At 41.3% G+C, this 21,032-nt stretch overlaps 2 protein-coding genes across 5 annotated transcripts in view; one reads left to right on the top strand and one right to left on the bottom strand.

Moving 5' to 3' along the window:
* Positions 1–1,536: 1,536 nt before the first annotated feature.
* lzts2b (leucine zipper, putative tumor suppressor 2b) lies at positions 1,537–11,634 on the top strand. Its single transcript, XM_056771354.1, has 5 exons — positions 1,537–1,688; positions 7,951–8,310; positions 8,389–8,889; positions 8,971–9,240; positions 10,884–11,634. The coding sequence occupies exons 2-5, from the start codon at positions 7,978–7,980 to the stop codon at positions 11,553–11,555; spliced, it is 1,776 nt and encodes a 591-aa protein (XP_056627332.1). The 5' UTR covers positions 1,537–1,688; positions 7,951–7,977; the 3' UTR covers positions 11,556–11,634.
* Positions 11,635–13,915: 2,281 nt separating this feature from the next.
* pdzd7b (PDZ domain containing 7b) overlaps positions 13,916–21,032 on the bottom strand; it is a 7,791-nt gene continuing 674 nt past the window's right edge. For 2 of the 4 annotated variants that reach the window (XM_056771350.1, XM_056771353.1), the window contains exons 2-15: positions 20,709–20,831; positions 20,463–20,637; positions 20,208–20,384; positions 19,892–20,039; positions 19,470–19,530; positions 19,020–19,400; positions 18,361–18,486; positions 17,582–17,676; positions 17,418–17,509; positions 17,182–17,273; positions 17,023–17,094; positions 14,883–15,410; positions 14,708–14,808; positions 13,916–14,620 (exon numbers count right to left, since the gene is read on the bottom strand). In XM_056771350.1, the coding sequence (XP_056627328.1) occupies positions 14,462–14,620; positions 14,708–14,808; positions 14,883–15,410; positions 17,023–17,094; positions 17,182–17,273; positions 17,418–17,509; positions 17,582–17,676; positions 18,361–18,486; positions 19,020–19,400; positions 19,470–19,530; positions 19,892–20,039; positions 20,208–20,384; positions 20,463–20,637; positions 20,709–20,831 (2,330 nt within the window). In that variant the 3' untranslated portion in view covers positions 13,916–14,461. The remainder of the gene's footprint in view (positions 14,621–14,707; positions 14,809–14,882; positions 15,411–17,022; positions 17,095–17,181; positions 17,274–17,417; positions 17,510–17,581; positions 17,677–18,360; positions 18,487–19,019; positions 19,401–19,469; positions 19,531–19,891; positions 20,040–20,207; positions 20,385–20,462; positions 20,638–20,708; positions 20,832–21,032) is intronic. The other 2 variants (XM_056771351.1, XR_008909398.1) reach the window with 2 other exon arrangements.

The raw sequence follows: 21,032 nt of genomic DNA on the forward strand, positions 1-21,032 counted from the left end.
TACTTTTATGAAATTGTGCCAAAGGTTCAGAGGATGACATATATCTTCTCCTATTGACATATGTCTTCACTGCATTGTTTCCTTTATCTTCTCTGTAAGTCACTTTGTATAAAAGAATCGGCTAAACGCCTGAATGTAAATGTTATTTGTGCAGTTGTGTACTGTATTGTGTTGCATGACCAGTTCAAATTGTTCTTTGGTTTTGAACTGTCCTTGTCTTATGAGATCATCTTTACAGTGATGTTTAATTTTTATTTTTTCCTAAAACATACTTGTATTTTGCTCTATCTGCACTTCTTTATGTTGTATATTCTTATAAACACTAAGCTGTCAAATTATTCTTGAATCCCAGCAGGAGGTTTTAGTAACAGTGTATTGAGTTGATCTCACCAGTGTCTCAGACTGTTGTGTGTGGGTGATTTTGAGATCTTGTGTGTCATGTCAGCAGGAAAAGTTTGTTTTCTTCATCAAGTGTGAAAGGTTTTGAGAAGAGAGCTTCATTTTGAGGACGTTTGGGGATTTGTGTTTACTGTTTTGAAAATGCGAGGCATAATACAAGAAATGTGTTTAAGCAATTGAGAAAAACTGTGACAGTGAAGAATCAACATTAGACATTCAGAGAATGTGTGAAATCTTTGTGTGCTTCATTGTGCTTACACCACGTCTGGACCAGCTCATCACATTCTCATGAGGTGTAAAGATCTCGTCAGACCAGTTTCTCTACTGTCTAAAGCAACAGCTCTCTCTCTCTCTCTCTCTCTCTCTCTCTCTCTCTCTCTCTTTATCTCTCTCTCTCTCTCTCTTTATCTCTCTCTCTCTCTCTCTCTCTCTTTATCTCTCTCTCTCTCTCTTTATCTCTCTCTCTCTGTCTTTATCTCTCTCTCTCTCTCTCTCTTTCTCTCTCTCGCTCTCTCGCTCTCTCTCTCTCTCTCTTTATCTCTCTATCTCTCTCACTCTCTCTCTCTTTATCTCTCTCTTTCTCTCTCTCTCTCTCTCTCTCTCTCTTTATCTCTCTCTCTCTCTCTTTATCTCTCTCTCTCTGTCTTTATCTCTCTCTCTCTCTCTCTCTTTCTCTCTCTCGCTCTCTCGCTCTCTCTCTCTCTCTCTTTATCTCTCTATCTCTCTCACTCTCTCTCTCTCTCTCTCTTTATCTCTCTCTCTCTCTCTCTCTCCTCTCTCTCTCTCTCTCTCTCTCTCTCTCTCTCTCACTCTCTCACTCTGTGTCAGTGTTGAATGCTGGGCTGGACCTGTAATTCTCTTTCTTAAGACATGATTCAGCAGTTATTAGGTTAATCATAAGTGTCTATGGCAGTTTCACACAAAAGAAAAATAACTTTTTCTGTCGGACAATTGTCTTCAAAACAAATGTGTTGATAATTAATATTCATAACTACCGACGTCCACTGACGAGGCAGTCTTGTGTAATTAATATTCATGAGTCAAGCTTTCTCACAGTCTGATTGGAGGATTGCCGGACAGTGCAGGGTTAGTGGCTGAAGGGGGAGGAGCTCGAGTTTCGAGGACGCGCTCGATCGGTGGACGCGCACCGGGTCGGGGAAGTTCATACGCGCAGAAAGTCGCCGGACAGCAGAGATGAATCCCGGAGATTAAACGATAACACGGACATTGATAATCAAAGAGAAATAAAGTTCAGAGAGTATCATAGAGATCGTGTGTGCTGCAGTATGGTGAGTGCTTCACTATTATATCGAGTGTCGTGTTTAAAGCGCGTTTCCTCTGAGCTCCGTCGTCTTTTATTTCATCTGTTTATAAGATTAAAGTTCACTGAGTTCAACACTTTAAACGAAAATGTCTATTAGTCGGGTCGTTGAACATCATGAGAGTTTGAATGTGTCTGTTGACAATAAACAACACACAAACTTGATTAGTGTATTATTGAATCTGTCCCTGTTCACTGTTTGTGTAACTGGTGCTACACAATACATTTATAAATTAAATCAGTATATCGGTGTTATATCTCATTGTGTGAAGCTTCAGGTGATGTTAGTTTGGCTTTAAACTGGTGTCTGACAGAAACAGCAGTAAGTGAAGTAATCTGTACATTATGCCTGTGAGTTATGATGAGTGTTTATGTATTTCTGATGATCACTCACTGTTGTTAAAGGTCACGTGCAGCTCGTGCATTGTGTTGTCTGACAGAAACAGGAAGTTAGGTGGAAGGTCTCACCTCTTTTTAAATAAGCAATAGTGTCATGATATATGTGCAGGTGATTGTGTTCTCACGCGGGTTATCAGTGATAAACTGAACTATACATAAACAATAGTGTAGCGATAGTATGAGCAGTGTGGTATTGTGAAGTGTGTGTCTGTGTGTCATGTCATAAGTGAAACTGCTGTGTCTGGATCTGGACATGAGGGAAGTAGGCCATACGAACACACACGGACACACACACTCACTCACTCACACACACACACATGGGCGCCGTAATGGGGTGGAAGGTTAGGACGATTCTAAGGGCCCAGGCTGATTTAGGGCCCAGAGAGCAGACCCCCTTTTTATTTTGCAATTTGTAGGGGGCCCAGAAATATTGGTTTCCATAGGGCCCAGAATTTCTGGCGGCACCCCTGCACACACACACACATATCATCTGCTAAATGTCAATGTAAATCATCCGCAGCAGGTGACTGAACATCACGTGTCACTCATAAACACACAACATATTGTTTTTAATGTTAGTTTATATGTAAGTGTTGTGTTTATCTGTATTGTGTTGTTTAACATCTGTAACATCAGATTCATCCTCCTGTGTAAACCTTGCGTTGTGTCATTGCTGTGTGCGTCACACATCTGTAATATTCATGATATGATTTATAGAGGCGTTGTTTCATACATTCTGACTTTACTCTGTTACACGTGCTGTCTTCTCATGCTTGACATGGTCAACTTGTCAAAAAAGCTAGTTGGACGTAAGACGTAGTATTTCTGTTTTCTATTCACACTCCCCCAGCGTTCGTATAGGTTTCGGAAAGTTTTTCCGTTTCCTAACAACTTTTCTCAGCTGGAGCAAGAGAGAGAGAGCACTGCGTTCATGAAGTTCAGCTTTTTTTTCACATGTTTGTTTCTTCACAGCATTTGGGTGATGGATGTTATATAAATGCTGGATGTAATGCTGGATTTGTCTGTGTTTTGTTGGCAATCGGCGTGTACGTGCATAAGGTACAGAACACAAACTTATAGTGACTCAAGAGTTATGCAGGGATCATGTCATGATGTCATGATGTGTTGTGTGCTCATGCTGTAGTCCCACACCCCAAACATGTTCAGGGCTCGCCTGTTTCCAGAAATAATGGTACAGGTGTTTCTGTCTTTTATTAATGTGATCAAACATACGACTCTGAAGATATGAAGTGAGCAATACTGCATTACAGGTCCTCAAGATTAATATTAGATTGGCAGAAACTTTGTGTGTTACGTAAGGGATAATGCACTGCTAGCCGTGCGTTATAGGGTTTTAATTCACCACGTGGAGGCCTGGAACCTCCCGAAGGATTACAATTCTTTAACACACAGCTAGCTGTGGATTATCCTCCTTATACCGTGGTCATTTGCCAAGTTAGGCTGTGTTCAGACTTGACTTCTTTTTTGAAACTGCTAACGTCTGTTTCACATTATGATCTTATTACATTTACATTCATGCATTTAGCAGACGCTTTTATCCTAAGCGATTTACATTGCAGTAACCTATACATTTATACATAGGTATGTGCAATGCCCTGGGATCGAACCCACAACCTTGCGTTGTTAACGCAATGCTCTCACCACTGAGCTAGAGGAAAGCTTATGGAGTAAATAGTTTTCTCAAAAAATATCCTGAGCGGTATTTTAAACACCAGTGCCGGCCGCTTTTGTCTGCAGCTCAGAGCATCTTAAGTTAATAAAATGTGAGGGAGGTGAATTATTTATCGGAAATTAAAATGGCCGCCGAAAAACGCTGGTTGGAGCATAGTTTTGTATAAATGTAAGTTGGACTTTCACTTTAAACAACTTTTGATTGCATTTCTATCGAGAAGTTAATATTGTAGTTTTTAAATATGTGATTTGTTATTGCAAAGACGCTCTCTGTTTATAATTCTAATAGACTTCCGTTACACTGCCTGTCTGTTTCTCTGGACTGCCCTCATGCTCAGACGCTGATGATGAAGTCATGGTTTTCAGCTGCTGTTTGTAAGCAAACACTGTCAGTGTTTTTTTTACTAAAGTTAGCGATTTGTCAACTTTTTCTTGTCAAAAAAGACGTCAAGTGTGTTCATGGACTTAAATCTTTTATTTATGTTTACAGTTTCATTTTAGATCAAACAGGTGAATTATTATAAAAGGTGTTATTCTGTAAGGTAATTTCAAATGTAATCTAACTGACTGGAGCTACCCGTGTGTTAAAGGCTTTTATCGCACACCCTCCAGCCAATCAGAATCCAGTATTCAAACAGACCATGGTATAAGTCGACTTTGAACACAGATGCTGTCTGAATGTCTTTGAGTTACACAGAAAACTGGTATTAATGGTACAGAACTTACATTTCTGGTTTGTTTGGTGTGAAATGAGGCAGCAGTAGACACAGTAGTGTGATGAGACCCGTGTTGTGTTAGTGGATTGTGTTGACTGATGAACACCTGTGGCTCTTCTGATGAACACCTGTAAGAACACAAGGGAACTCAATCTAACATCAGACCATGGGTCAGAAGTTACGGTGGTGATACAGTTAAACATCTGTTGTGCAGGACTGAAACACTTTTGTGAGTCCACATTCTGTGCGGATTTCTGACCCAGTGACCTCAAATGTAGACATTCAGTGTTTCTTTCAAATCAAACAGAACATGTCGGAGCCGATGGTCGATTGGTTTGTGCTCCTACATATGGCACTGGTGCGTCCCGGATAACCCGAGTTTGAATCCCGGCTCGGGGTCCTTTCCCCGATCCCACCCCCTCTCTCTCATCCACTTTACTTCCTGTCCTCTCTAAAAATGACTGTCTGTCCAGTAAAGGCAAAAAAGTAACTATAAAAAAAAAGAAAAAACAGAACATGAGAGTCATTCATACAGGTATAGAATTACAGACTAGTAAACTCTTGTCACTGGATTATAAATGAATCATTGTGACCGCAAAAGATTTCAGATTGATTGACAGTCATGTAGAGTGACATGAGAGAGTCATCATCACATTATTTTGTTGTGTAGTGTTGAGCTATGTGTTCAGCTCGTGTCACACTTCAACACTAGTGATGTATTGTCACTTTATTTCATTTGTTGAGAAAGAGTGACTTCAGAACACAAACAGTGTGTGACACCTTCTGTAGTTAGATTGTGTTTGTCTCTACAGTCACAGGTGTTGTGTTGAGCTGTGTATTTGTGTGCGGTGCTGCCAGAGAGTGTTGTTTATTATTTCAGTTTCAGCTCAGTGTGTGTGAGTGTTGTGTTGTGTTGTGTTGTGTTGTGTGTGTGTGTGTGTGTGAGCTGAAAACTGAAATAATAAACAACACTCTCAGGCAGCACCGCACACACACACACACACACATATACACACAACACAACACAACACACACAACCCACAGACTCACAGAACGCTCTGTTTACACTCACGCTTACATCATTTCCTGTGTAGTCGCTTGTTGATGTATTTTTGTCAGTCCACAGGGAGAGTCTCTTGTTCAAGGTTTCTCAGGAAAGACTTTGTGTGTGTGTGTGTTGTGAAGAACTAAACAACATAAACTGATTGTGTGTCCGTGGTAAAGATGCGGTTTGACCTGATGGTGTCAGTATATTCTCTATGTGAACTTATTTATGAAGGTACACCAGGAGTTTTGACTTCATATGCTGCAGAACTTGCTGTTGTGAAATCACCTTCAGTTGTGTTTAAGTGACATCACAGCTATAATAAAGTGTACTAACATTCAAGATTCTGTTGTTTGTGAAATGCTTCTGAACCACAGAGACTGTTTGTGAGAGTAAAGATAAAGATGTCTTCGTCTCAAACTCACACGATTGTGCAGAGAGAGAGAGATATGTTTATATTTAATCTTGTGCTTTGGCAATGTAAATTTTCTTTTATCATGCCAATAAAGCTCCTTTGAATCTTGAATCTTGAGAGACCTGTGTCTGTCTAATCCTCTGAGCTGATCACATCCCAGAATCCCCTGAGGCAGATGAAGAGTGACAGTCTGAGCATTTATCAATCTAATAATAAGATACATACATTATGTGCAGATATATAAAGCTCTCTCTGCTCAATTACACACAGACACACAGTCTAATCATACGTGTGTGTGTTTGTGTGTGCGTGTGTGCGTGTGTGTGTGTGCGTGTGTGTGTGCGTGCGTGTGTGTGTGTGCGTGCGTGTGTGCATGCGTGCGTGCGTGCGTGCGTGTGTGCTCTTGATCTGATCCTGAATAGACTGTTCTGTTCTTGCTCTTGTACTTGGACCACTCACATTATCTCTGCCTGTCGAACCAATTTAACTGTGGCCAGTGTGACCCATTTACAGGACCTAAGAGAGACACACACCATGATGTAGCCTACTTCTATTAGCCTATATACCACCACACTGTGTGTGTGTTATATTAGAGATTATTGAGGGTGAAAACATTGTGAGAAAGTCTCGATCAATCTAGAGGTTTCTATAGGTCAGTACATCAGATCACTTCAGTGTGTTGTTAAATTTGTGTGTGTAATATAAGTGTGTCTGGTGTTGTGAAGGTCTGAACTCCAGTTGCTTTTTCCATGTTGGGTTATTTGTGATGCGTCCCTGAGGTTACACGGATCTGTGGATCGAGGCGGCCCAGAATCCTCTAGAAGGAAGTTAAATTAATAGCAGCGACTGTGAACCAGACTGAACTGAACCGGTCTGAGAGTGCCGTATGATCTCATGTACACACACCATAAATTACCCGAAAATAATGACATCAAAGTTAAGTTACTTTTGTGTCTCTTTATGATGAGTATGAGTGTAATATTACCCACAATACACCAGTAATGCTGATGTCACACTGAAGAAGAGAAAGAGAGAGAGAGAGAGGGGAGCGCATATCTCTGTGGGACAGTAAATGAGCTTCATTCTACACGTGTAGCCGTGACATGGAAATCCTCAGGGGGACACACACACACACGCACACACACACACACACACACACACACACACACACACACACAGGTTTTCAGGTTGACTGGCTGACGGATGTTCAGTGTTTATACTCAGACAGCATGCAGGACTTCAAAATAGGTATGTGACTAAAGAAGTGTGTGTTATCTCTTGTTGTGATCTGTTGTACACATGATGTGATGTAGATCATTTGTACACAGTGTTGTGGATCTGTTTAGTGGTCAGTGCTCAGAGAAATGTCAAATAAAAAGCACTCTATTTATCGCCGTGATGTATTCCTGTCGTTCATGACTCCTCTGTGCGTGTCATCTCTCTACAGAATCAGTCATGCACAGCAGACAAACTGTTATAAACATGTGAACAGACACGCTTCATTTAGTTTGAGACGATCTGTCAGTGCTGATGAAAGAAGAATTGATTTCTGTAAAGTGGTTTCCAGTGGATTCAGCACAAAACGTGTGCCTAGAAAGCGAGGATCTCGAGACACACTTTTGAGACGCCATCAAATAAAAGTGTTGTCATGCCAACTTGCTACTGTAAACAGAAGCTCTCAATGCTTGCCCCGCCTCCTAATTCTTCTGATTGGTTCACTGCTTTTGGAACGGACATTGAAGAGCAGCGCTCTTACCTGACACGGCGTCTTAAAACGCGGCGCTCGTGTGTGAGGCGCTTCAAAGGACATGAGCGTAGTGGTCATGTGTCCGTCAAACGCGTTTTAACATTGAAAAACAATGGAAAAGTGGCGCATAGGAATGAAAAAACGTATTCTGCCTGAAATATATTCTTACTGTGTGTTTAGTAAGTGTTTGTTGTGTGTTGTCTCACCTGTGCGCAGGTTTTGTGAGTCCAGCAGTTGAACATCATGGCTCTGGTCCGGTCTCTTCCTGTGGCCGTTGATCATGCAGCACCAGGTCTGGACCCGAGAAGAGCCGCGGGTCCCGTCAGCAGTCACCGTGACCGAGGACACCTGGAGGTCAGCACCAGGTTTGGTAAGGGCACGTCGGTCTCAGGACGCATAATGACGGAGGTCTGGAATCGGACTCCGTCCAGTAAGAGGAGAGCTATTGTTGGCAGAGGGAAGGGTTTCGGTAATCGTTCGCATTCCCATGAAGACTTGATACAGGACTGGAGCGAGGACTTCGCTGTTGTGGATGGACCTCCCAAACTGGTGTCCGTGTCCGGCCAGTTAGAAAGAGTGAGCATGATCACTGATGAAGATGTGTTTGTGAACATTCTAGAACATGCTAATGATGTTTTTCCTGTTTTTCTCCAGAATGTTCAGCAGGCCATCATAAGACCCACTGCCTTCAAACCCGTCGTCCCCAGGAGTCGTAACGGTGCGCGGTTCCTCTCCCCGCGTTTAGGGGGAAGCCAAGGAAACCTCAGCGTGTTTTCTTCAGGAGACGAGGACGTCACGCCGGTAGTGATGGAGCGACACAGCTCTTACAGCGGAGCTCGGAATGCTTTGATGAGCCAGTCGTTCAACATGACGGACAGTTCTTTAACAAACATTCCTGTCTATAATGTGAGCCAGAGCGAGGCGGCTAAACATCACGGACACTCCAACTCTGACAGTGGGCGCTCTTCATCCAGCAAGAGCACGGGATCTGTGGGCGGCCGCTGTCCGCTGATGTCAGACATGGGACCTTCACCTCCACCAATCGAGGCCTATGAGATGATCGTGACAGACTTTGAGGAGAAACTAAGAGAGAGAGATCTGGAGCTTCGGCGGCTCAGAGAGAATCTGGATGAGAATGATGCAGCTATCTGTCAAGTGAGTGAGACCTTCATTTATACACAGATCAGACGTGACTTTAATAAACATGTTAATAAACATGCGCGTGTCTCACTGTAGGTGTATGAGGAGAGGCAGAAGCGCAGCGAGCTGGAGATGGAGGAGTTCAGGCAGACGTGTGCGGGTAAAATGCAGAAGGCGTCCCAGAAAGCGCAGCGAGATGTGCAGCTGCTTCAGGTTCAAGTCTTTCAGCTGCAGCAGGAGAAGCAGCAGCAGCAGGAGGAGCTGAAGAAACTTCTGCAGGAGCGTCAAAGACTGGAGGAAAGGTGCACCTCCTATGAGAGAGAACACACACAACTGGGACCCAGACTAGAGGAAACTAAATGGGAGGTGAGGAGCGTTGACCAGAAATCATCTTTATTTCCTTGACACACACTCCTGTGATGAGTGAATCATGCCAGTGGTTATATTTATAAATTCAGTGTCTGTAACCTCAGATAATGGGAATGTTAAGGTTATGATAATACCAGCAAACAAACCAAAAAAATCTGGTTCAGAAACATTAAACCTGAACATCTCATCACGTGCGAATGCAAATGGGTCATTCCATTTCAAATCAGACACATTAAAGAATCTTACCATTTGTTCCTTAAATTAAGATTTTTTTCTGACATTTGGAGTAAGATACACTGAAGAGAAACCAGAGGAACAATTCTGTCATAAATTACTCATTCTCAAGTTGTTCTGAATCTGTATACATTTATTTGTTCTGTTAAACACGATGAGAGATATTTGGAAAAATGTTAGCAACTGGGACATCATTGACTACCATAGTAGGAAAATTCTTGTATCAATGACCACGTTTACATTGACGTCATTAATCCAATGATTTGCCTTATTCTGAGGGATTCTATATTAGGATTAAAGTGTTTACATGAGTTGCTTTAAGAATATATCTTTCATGTTCCTGTTTTACATGTGACATTACATAGTTGGATTAATGGCATACATCATTGCGCGCCGAAGCGATGCCGTTCCACATTCCCTCCATAATTTAATATATCAAATAACACCCTGTCTTCACCATTCTCACACAGTTTTTGGGGTTTCATTTATTTTCTAGAACTGTTGGCAGGCCACTAAAACAGGAGTACTCCACCCGTCTTAAGTCCATTTGTGTTTACTACCATTATGAGTTTAGACGGATTAATCTGATCAAAAAGCTCTGTTTACATGTTCCGTTCTTAATCAGAGTAAATCCTGTTCATATCAGATTATTGTTGTCCAGGAAAATGTGGTCACTGTTTTTGTTCTGATGAAGAATTTAGAAGACGAAAGCCTTTGTCTACCATTTTAATTTTCCTACTATGGTAGTGTTCCAGAGAGTCCGTTGCTAACATTTTTCTAAATATCTGTCTTTGTGTGTTCATCAAAACAAAGATATTGATACAGGTTTGGCACTACTAGCGAGTAATTCATGACCGAATATTCACATTTGGGTGAACTACCCCTTTAAATGACACGGCTGAATATTGACTGATCCATTATGTAGAGGGGGTTTGTTTAGAAAATGGGAACAGTGCTGTAATTTGCACATTGAGGTCCTCGTATCTCTTATATTTGGTCATATACTTATCGTATAAGTTTAAGAAGAACGGATATCAATATATTTTTAACACTTCTTGTGAAACATTTGAAAAAACGATAAAGAGATTATTATAAGTGAATAAGAATGGTTCAAATCCACAGATACACTCATGTCTGTGTAAAAATAAACCATTATGCGCTGTCATTTTTCACCTCCTGTAATTTGGCTCCAAATCTTGTGAAAAAGGTCATTTTGAGTTCACTCTACTCAAAACAAATATTCATCCATGACATGTCATATTTTGGCTCTCATCACTGTGGCACTCATTTCTGGTGGAGTTGAGACGGATGTTTTAAGAATGTGTTTGTCTGCTCACTTCATCCTTCTTCAGCTGGTTCTGAACAGGTGTGTTGCGTATTAATCTCCTGTTTCTTACACACGGCAGGTGTGTCAGAAGTCCGGTGAGATTTCACTGTTGAAGCAGCAGCTGAAAGATCTTCAGGCCGATCTGGCCCAGCGTGCCGGTGAGCTGGTGACCCTCCGCGGGCAGATGAGAGAGGTTCGCTTGGAGCTGCACACCAGTCACGCTCGTCTGCAGGAGGCTCACACGGCGTCACGCACACGCACCCTGGAGCTGGAGGTCTGCGAGAACGAACTGCAGCGTCGCAAGAGTGAAAGCGAGCTGCTCAGAGAGAAGATGAGTCGCTTGGAGGAGGAATCGGCCCGCCTGTGCGAGGCTCTGAACGCTCACCACGTCCACAGTAGAGGAGGCGGGGCATCCAGGGAGGAACAGAAACTGACCAATGACAGTGAGGATTCAAAAGCGTCAAAGCAGCACGTTGACAGACTGAAGGCGGAGCTGGCATACGAACGCCAGAGGTTGTCCGATCAGGCCGCGGCCTTCGAGGGTGAAAGACAGAGCTGGGAGGGGGAGAAAAATAAAGTGATTCGATATCAGAAACGGCTCCAGCAGAACTACATACAGATGTACACCAGGAACCGAGAACTCCAGAGATCTCTCCGTCAGCTCAGTCTGGAGCTGGAGTCCAGAGAACAGGATGATGAGAGCAGTGGAAATGAAGTCACTTTCGATGACATCGCTGCGACTGAGATCTAGCATCACAGGAGTGTCAGAAAAGTCTACTGTCACACGCCTTTCACACGCATATAATGTAGCTGACATCATGTGACAGAGACAGAACAACTGCATCTGTGACTTCAACATGGACTGTTTGTGACCTGTTGAACGAGGAGAATTATATTAGAAAAGATCTGGGCCCGTATTCACTAAACATTTGATCTTTACACTAAGAGCTCTCCTAAACAGCAGTGAAGGTTTTTAGTTAAGAGTTTCCTCTTCAAACCTCTTCACAACGCTGCTGAGAGCAACTTTCACTAAGAAACAGAAAGAAAGATTAAGCTATGAGAAAGGGCGGGGTTGACCTCGTTGCTTTGGATGATGTCAGCAAGCTTACTGACTACAACCTCTGTGATTGGCTGATAGAGGATCGGTCTCTGTCAGTCATTAAATCATAGAAATATTATAGAATGCGGTCTCATGCTGCCATATTTAAATTAAGATCTTGAAATATAAAAATGTAGTCATATTCACATAAAATATTTTAATATATAATTATTGTCGTATTCAAATTAAGATGATAAAAAATACACTAGGTTACTAATTCAACAAGTGAAGAGTTCATTTTTTGTTGTGCATTTAAGTTAATATCCATCAAACCGTTTGTTTTTTATTAAGTAACAATGACTTTCATAAATACAGCTAACAAAAACAATAATCACAAGACTACGTAATAAACAACATGAGTTTTGAATTCTTTTAAAAAATGAGTTATCTTTTGCAAATAAACTATATGTTCATATAAAGTATATGTTGAGTTATTTGTAAGCATGTACATGTCTCATAAATACAATATGAGCTACTTTAAGCCTTAAGATGTTTCGTGAATACGGGCCCAGAAAGAGATTTTCTTTGGAATAAATTGGATGTGAAAGAATGTTGAAAAGTTTAAGATGGGTTTAAGAGTAAGAGGGCTTGGTGATGTCACCCAGTAAAAGCAAAGTGATTTGAGAGATGAGTAAGTTAGTATTGGAAATAGTTTTTTGATGAAATATTACAACGACAATCATTATTTTGTTTATAGAGTAAAAGCACTGATAAATGATTGACAGGAACGTAAACAGTTTTCATTCATTCTGATCTTATGTTGACTTTACAGTCATTAACATCACTCATTATGACATCACACACACAACAGAACGCTTTACACACACTGTATCAAACATGTCTTACATTATAAACCTAATAAAATGGCATTTATTTACAATAGTGTGATGAAACTGAAGCATTTACAGTGAGTGCTGTGATGTATAATGTCTAAACGTAAACTCACAGAAGTGAGGATGATTTGTGTGATTGATGGCTTCTGTGTGTTCCTCCATCTGCACTGAATCAAAGTCAAACAACAAAACACAGTTCAACTCATACACATACACTGTCATAATTACTCGATTCATGGGTTTCTTTGGTAAATAGATACATCTGATACATCTGAATAATGACAACGCTCAGATTTGAGACCCTGGACCACATCGTAGTCTTATAGTAGCACGGGAACATTTTTAGTAATGACCAAAAATACATTGTATGTGTCAAAATGATCGATTTTTCTTTTCCCAAGTGTCTCCACAATGCCATTACAGCGGTAAGCCAATAGAGAGTGTTAAACCTGTTTCTTCTTAGCAACGGCCTGCCACAGCGTCTCTGATTTAAGGTGTAGTTCACTTCAAAAATTGACCTCATTGACCTTCCATTGTCATGTTCATTCCTGCAATAGAAAGTCAATGGGGGCAAATTTTGAGGTCACTACACATTTAACAATAACTTTAAAGGCCATTCTGTTGACGTCACGTTCACTTGATTATTATTATTCTGTGAGGCTATAGTGAGAAGTGTTTATGTAGTGATTAAATAGTAACAAAGTTACACCTGGATCCAAACTAACGTCATGTGTGTTGCTATAGAAACGGCTCGTCCGAGATCATCACTGTTATTCTGACACATGCAGCGTTCACTCATTCCAAGGTCGGCTTTCATTGACATGAGCATCTCTAGTCTTGTATAAGCTATAGACTGTTATATTTGTACATGAGTAAAACACCGTTACTCTTTAGATTCATGCGCGTCTCCTCAACGTGGAAATCTATAAATACTGCCTATATAATTGTTATATATTGCCTATAATGTGCATTGTATAGAAGGCACAGTGAATAGACCAAAGCATTGATGGATGTTGAACTGCTATGTATTGTGTGGCTGATCCTCTGCATTGTTATATTTTTAAAGGACAGTATTTGTATGAAGTCAATTCACGTCTATTTTTCATGCTGTATATTCCTATGAGCTACTGTTTGTAATTAAAACGCTGCAATGAACATCATTTATAGAAAACTATAACACATGGTTGAAAATATTTTATTAATAGTTCTTAACAGTCACCAGAGCTATTAAACAAGAGGACTTCATTCATAAACAGTGATGTTTGTAAAACAAGACACTGCAGTATACTTTAGTTTTCACTATAGTGTTCTGTTTTATTAACTATAGTGACTTGGTAAACTGTGGTAAATACTGTAGCATACTTTCATATGTACTATGGTAAGGGTTCAAAAACACTAGAGTACTTTACTAAAATAGAAACATTACTACAATAAAGACTAAAGTATACTGCAGTATTTTCTCATGTGTTTACTTGTCAGGTTTAATACCTGTGAGAATGTCGACAGATGGATCATGGGTCACGTTTTTTTCCTGATATTTCAGCTGTGGAATATTAGATTCTAGATGTTAATAAAGTGTGTTTCCCAGAATGCTCAGTACAGGGGTTCTCATTTTATTAGTAGTTCAGATGGTCAGTGTGTTTAATGGATTAAATTCACATGTATTATTCAGCTGATAAAAGCGTCTGAAGGATGTAAAATGTTTGTTTCAGGCTAGCAGAACATTTAAATGTGATGTGTTTTGGGGTCTGTGGGTACTTTCACCACAAGCTCCATGGGGTTGATTGATTTATTGCTGAATGCCTCTCGTATGATGTCCACAGCATTCTGATGGGTGACCCCCTGTAGAGAAACACCGTCCACTGACACCAGCTCAAAGCCAGCCTGAGAAACAGATGAACAGATAACACATTCTCGTCATCTGAACACACACACGTCACTTCAGCTGGAGATGAGAGGTTTGGACATTACCTGCAGGACATCATTAGCTGACGCCGCTCCACCAGGGAAAATTCTCTCGATCTTCACCATCGGCTGAACCCTGGACTCCACTCCGCCTGATATACTGATCCCTGATCATAGGAACACACATTTTCACTCATATATATAAACACACTGTAAACTGATAAATAACACACAATCGTACCCAGAGACTGCTTGGTTTTGCTGATGTGGACTGAAGTGAACTCAAACTCCTGCTCGCTGTGACCATCACGGGTCTGTGATCTCTGCTGTTGCTCACGCTGTTCCACAGGTGACACACTTGAACTGTGAGACTTTTTAAGTGTACTGAAGACCTGTGACAGCAGCGGCCTCTTGTGGCGAGGCATGTCCACTACAGTCAACAGAACATCATGATCCGGCCCCTCTTCACCGTCCCTCCTGATCCTTGAATGTCCTTTCTGATGTGCAAGTCGTTCTCTTTTTGTGTCGGGTTGAGTCAAAGCATTCACAGGTGTCTGGGATGAGTCTGAATGTGTGTTCTCTGTCAGAAGCCAGTTGGGCATGAGAGCAGGTGTGTAGTTAGAAGATGTGTGTTTGTTAGAGTCGACAGGAACGTCCTGCATAGGGCTGAAAACTGTGGACGTCTGTTCATCATAACACCACAGACTAAGCTGATATTCCAGAATCTGTGTCTGTTCCTTCATGTTCTCTGTTGATCCACTACTGAGATCTGAAAGAGAGAGAAATATGACCAGAGCCGTGTAAATCATCAGACAGAGAGAATGATTAACTGATTATATTCCTGTGGCTAAGTGGTTAGAGTATGGCGCTGGCTACGCCAAGGTCATGGGTTCAATCCCAGGGACTGCACATACTTAGAAACTAATGTATAATGCAATCTTAGTCACTTTGGATAAAGGCATCTGCCAAATGCATAAATGTAAATGGGGCTACACCGCAGAACATCACCTGATACTGTATCACTGCTCATGTGACAATCATTGTAGAGATGAAAACTATAATGAACTTATTTTGCCCTAAAACTGGCTCATAAGATCACAGATGAGATCTCTTTAACATCTCAATTATTTCTCATTGAAGAGATAAAAAAAAGAACACATGGAAACTTTTGCTCAGGTCTCATCTGCTTCTCAGATATTTTTCTTGAGAAAAAGAGTCAGAAATGTCACAAATGTGTCTGTTATGAGAGTTTGAGAACAACAATGTCAACAATGTGTCAAACTGATCTCAGATTTGTCTCGTCTGCAAGTCAATATTAGTGAAGATCTCAATATCAACTCAAACATTTCTTATCACATTTACTCAAATCCAGATGATTTCACCTCGACAATCTACATTCATTCACACCTCCAGACTCTTCATGTGTCTCAACTATCACACTCTCATCTGATTCAGTTTTGTTACTTACGTTAACCTTAAAACCTTATCTTATCTCCTCACCTATGAAAGATCAACATTTAAGCAATAACATTTTACTCTGGTGTACATCACAATTTACCCTGTAGAATACATAAAATCAACTTCAAACATGTGTCTATGCAGACTTACTGCTATAGTGTTTGTGTTCTGTCCACATCAACAGATGAAGCGTTTACGCAGCAGAAACTGTGGTATAATGAAGCATAATTAATAAGTCCCAAGAAGCAGTGAGTTACAGTGCATTCTTTAACAGCTCAAACCCCCTCAGCTGTTATAAGATGCACTGTTCACATGGCTTATTGCTTTTATAAAATGGTTATTCAATATGCGTAGCAAGGTTTCATAAAATAATGTAAATAAAATGATATTTAGGCTGTAATACCGTCAGCCATTATAAATCGGGTTATTTTATAACGGCGTAGAACTCTGCTCAACCAATCAGAATCAAGCACGAGAACTGACCCTTTTATAATAAGAAGTGTCCCGCTGAAGGTCTAGGGTATATACAGAAAGCATGGAGCTAAATTGAACAATTTTTAAGACCATTCTAAAGAGTCTTTCCCTACATCTGAAGACCTCATCGCCACATCAAATTTTTACCAGTTACATTGGCGACACTTTAACTCACATTTCCTATAAACTGACTGTAAGCCAGCACATCTAAACAGTGTTAGTTTAGTCCTTATTAACCCAGCATCATTCAGAAAGGAGGCTACGCTTATCGTCTTCAGACACACAGAGCAGACACCTCACAGTTATTCCCAGAGACGGCCCTCAGCCACGCTTACAACTCTTTATCCTCCAAACATTTGCATGAACACTTGTATTTCTCCATTAGTCAAGCATGTTGTTTAACAAGGGGTTGTACATGGAGAGAGAAAGCTTTGAGATGTGAAGTTCACCTGTAACCGCAGGAATGAGGTGGCGTCTGGGGGCGTGGCCTGTCTGAGGTGAGTGTGCTTGAGAACTTCTAACTACATGAAACAAATGACTGTCATCGATCATGAATCGCTTTAAATATACATTAAGATGGGCATTGATATTGGATGAGAACTCCTCACATGAGCAACTCTTCAGAGTATCATAAGCTTCTTCTTCAAATGGAGTCACAATACGGTCAAAAAACAGAAGATCATCAGAGGACAACAGCGTTCTGAAACAACACACGTGCTCTTTACACATTTCACACAATCAACATACACGTCTCTAAAGATATTCATGACACTACATGACAGACTCAAAGTTCAACTAAAACACAAAACTTAACATGAAATAACGTGCAGTGGTGTGACGTCACCTGATTTCTCTGAGCAGCAGGAGTTTCTCTGGCGTGTTGAGTGTGATCAGTAGCGTGTTCACCAGCGTCTGTATTTCTCCATCTGTTACATACTGTAAATACAGTAGATGCCTTTCATCTGAAGGAGTTCATTCTGTGTCATCATCCGTATGATTCTCTCTTACCTTCTCACATATCTCCATCAGCACACTCACGTCTTCTTCCTCCAGCAATCTAACAGCCATTTCTTTCACATGACGGAGATCCTGATCACACCTGCCTGAAGAAACACAACATTCTTAATCTGACCAGTGATATATTGAGATGAGCCTACAGACCTCCTGAATGTTAGCTAAAGAACAAAAGAACATTTCTCAAACAGTTAAAAATCCCCCAACAATGCTGGAGACTCTGCGGGGAGGTCAATGCCAATCATTCCCATGTATTTTGGACATGTACAAAAGTTTGCCCCTATTGGGAATCTATTGTAACAGTAATGGAGAAAATTTGGGGTTACAAAATACCGAATGATCCACAGACTCTGTATCTAGGCCTGTAAACTAAAGATGTTATTAGAGCGGAAGACATTTACCTATTCAAAGTGATGCTAGTAACCAGTAAGAAAGTTATAACGAGGAATTGGTTGAAAAGTGAGCCTTTGAAACTGGACCAATGGAAGAATATCATGGAGGAAATCTTTGCAATGGAAATAATGACCTATGGTCTGAGACTGAAAGCACACGAATGTATACTACGATGGTGGAAATGGTCTTATTATGTAACGCACTCAAATGCATAAAACAAATGGGAGACTTGTATTTGTAGCACCCTACCTGTTGTTATGTTGTTACTTTGTTCTTTGTGAAAATTGAAAATGTATAAATAAAAAGTAAAAAAAAAGTAAAAAAAAGTAAAAAAAAAAAAAAAAAGAACATTTCTAATGTTTAGTGACAGTGAGTGATACCCTGACTGCTCTCTGAACGGGACGCAGATCTGGAGGAATCTCTCTTCCGGAACAGACTGAAGAAGGTTCTGGAGCGCTGCAGCGGGCTGTTCATCTCTTGTTCTATTCTTTGTTTCTTCTCTTCATCTGAAATAAACAGACATCTGTATTAGTGTCAGATGATCACGTACTCTTCATTCAAGTCTGTAAAAGCAACATTCACCATACTCAGCATCATCATGGTATCATTCTCTGTATCGATATCCTTTTGTTTTTCTGGAAGCGCAACATTTGTATATTAAATTACACACTGTTAAATGAATCACTGTACATTACATGCCAACTGAAGTGGCATCATTTATTCTTCTTATTTGAAGCTTGAAAAGGGATTTTTCAGCCAAAAGAAAGACAATTCCTTCATCATTTATTCACCCTCATGTCATGTCAAACCTGTGTGAGCACAAAAGGAGATATTTTGAAGAACAACACTGAACTCCATTGACTTCCATTGTATAAACAAAAAATCGAAATATCTTCTTTTGTGTTCCATTGAAGACAGACTCACACAACGGTTCACAAACACTTGAGGATGAATTTTGGGTGTGATTATATTTAATAATTGATTCTGACATCTGTACACTGTGTCACAGTCATGCCACTCGTACACCACACAGCCCTACCTAGAGCAGTCATGTGACTTTGTGTTCGGCGAATCCGAGGACTGGGTCGACTCAGAGCCTTGAGCAGAGATGCTTTCCCGCCCTCTCTTCTGTCTTTCCCTCCTTCACTCCTTATCACAGAGTCCTTCAACAGCTCCACAGGTCCTCGGCTCACCGTCCGCTGTTGCTCTGACTGACAGTCATTATCAGTGGAGTCTGGATGAAACTGGAGATCTGTGGAGCTGCACGCGTCAGACATTGTGGCTCGTAATGGTAAACTAACAGGCAGAGTAGCTTGGGAAAGACCGCTCATAGAGCCCTGTGGTGTGCCCGAGGACAGCGAGGACACAGACGACAGAGAGTCAGACCCTTGTGAAGAAGAACCCAATGTTTCACTACCTGCTGAAAGAGGTCAAGGGTCATCCCAACAGATTTCTATTGTTGTTTAAATGCTGAAGAAAAGGGACTTACCTTTATTGACCCAGCTGAGCTCCGTCACCATCTCTTTATATGCTGGATATCTCCCTGCCTCCTGTGGACCGTTTACGTCACATCAGATCATTTCTCTACTCTTCAAAGACTCATGTAAGGTTCTCAGGAAGATACAAACATCTGCCTCTAACATACAGCAATTGACTGACACGAGTTCATGCAGATATCTGATCTAGAAACAGAGTGAATAATACACAGCCTGACACACACACACACACACACAACAGTACACACACATACTGAAACCAGAGACCTATATCAGCCATCTGTCTGAATTCAGCACCACTGCTGTCCATATGTGTGTGTGTGTCCGTGTGTGTGTGCTCAGTATAAAATCAACAGTAGTCTACTGCGAGTCTCCACAAAAATACCAAAGCAAACATGATTGTGTGTTTACTCACTTTAATGTTCAGTCTAACATGAGCTTGACCCTTCAACACCTCTACTGCTCTCTGGTGACTGATGTTCTCAAAGCTCACACCATTGGCTGACAGGATCTGATCTCCCATCTTAACCCCGCCCTGTTCTGCCAGACCACCGGGATCCAGCCTGTCAACAGCCAATCAAACACAACGTACTAAAGAACCCATGGATATCAGAGAAATACCTGAATACAAAAGAAAACATCAATACAAAGCATTTATTCGTGCACACACTACTGCAAATCTGAACTATGTGTGTGTGTGTGAGTGAGTGCGTATGTGTGTCATGCTGTACTTTGATATATAGATGCCCAGGTTATACTCTCGTCCCCCGCGTATGTTGAGGCCCAGACAGGAGTGACTGTAAGAGAGATGCAGGTGAACCGTCCGACACAGAGCTCCACCTGAGCTGTACACTGACACCGGAGCGTCTGATTCTTCTACCACCATCCGACGGTGAATCAGATCAACCCTAAACACACATGTACACACCTGTATACACACCTGTGTCAAAGATGTCAATGTGACAGAATGAGCGTGTGACGCTCACCATGTGGTTTTCTCATTAGTGTATCGAACTCCAGGTATCTGGCCCAGCCGCCGAACGACCAATCGGAGTCGAGTGTGATCCGTCAAAACCTTCACAGCACTGCTCATACTGACATTCTCCAAACTGACACCGTTGACCTCTATTAACTGATCACCAACACACAACCCTGCCAGCTCTACACAAACACACATGGTTGAACACGCATGTATTTGTCTGCTTTTCACACACAGTCAGATTCTGTCTCACCTGCAGCGCTCTTCCTCTGCACCCTGCTGATGAAAACACCGAGTCCATGTTCAGATCCTCCGCGCACACTAAAGCCCAGCTGTCCATCATCACCCCTGACAACTGTCAATCTCACCAGCTCACCTGCACACACACACACACAGGGTTAGACTGCAGACATCTGATCCTCCGGCTGGTGTCTCTTCATCATGTGTGCGTGTTTATGTTATGTGGTTCTGGTGTATAAATGATTGTGTGTCCATCAATGTTCTCACAAGAGCAAATTCACTTTCACAATGGACAACATTTGAAGAGTTTGGTTCCAAACTGAGAAAATAATAATCA

This window comes from Triplophysa dalaica, chromosome 17 (genome assembly GCF_015846415.1).
Source record: "Triplophysa dalaica isolate WHDGS20190420 chromosome 17, ASM1584641v1, whole genome shotgun sequence".
Lineage (NCBI taxonomy): Eukaryota > Metazoa > Chordata > Actinopteri > Cypriniformes > Nemacheilidae > Triplophysa > Triplophysa dalaica.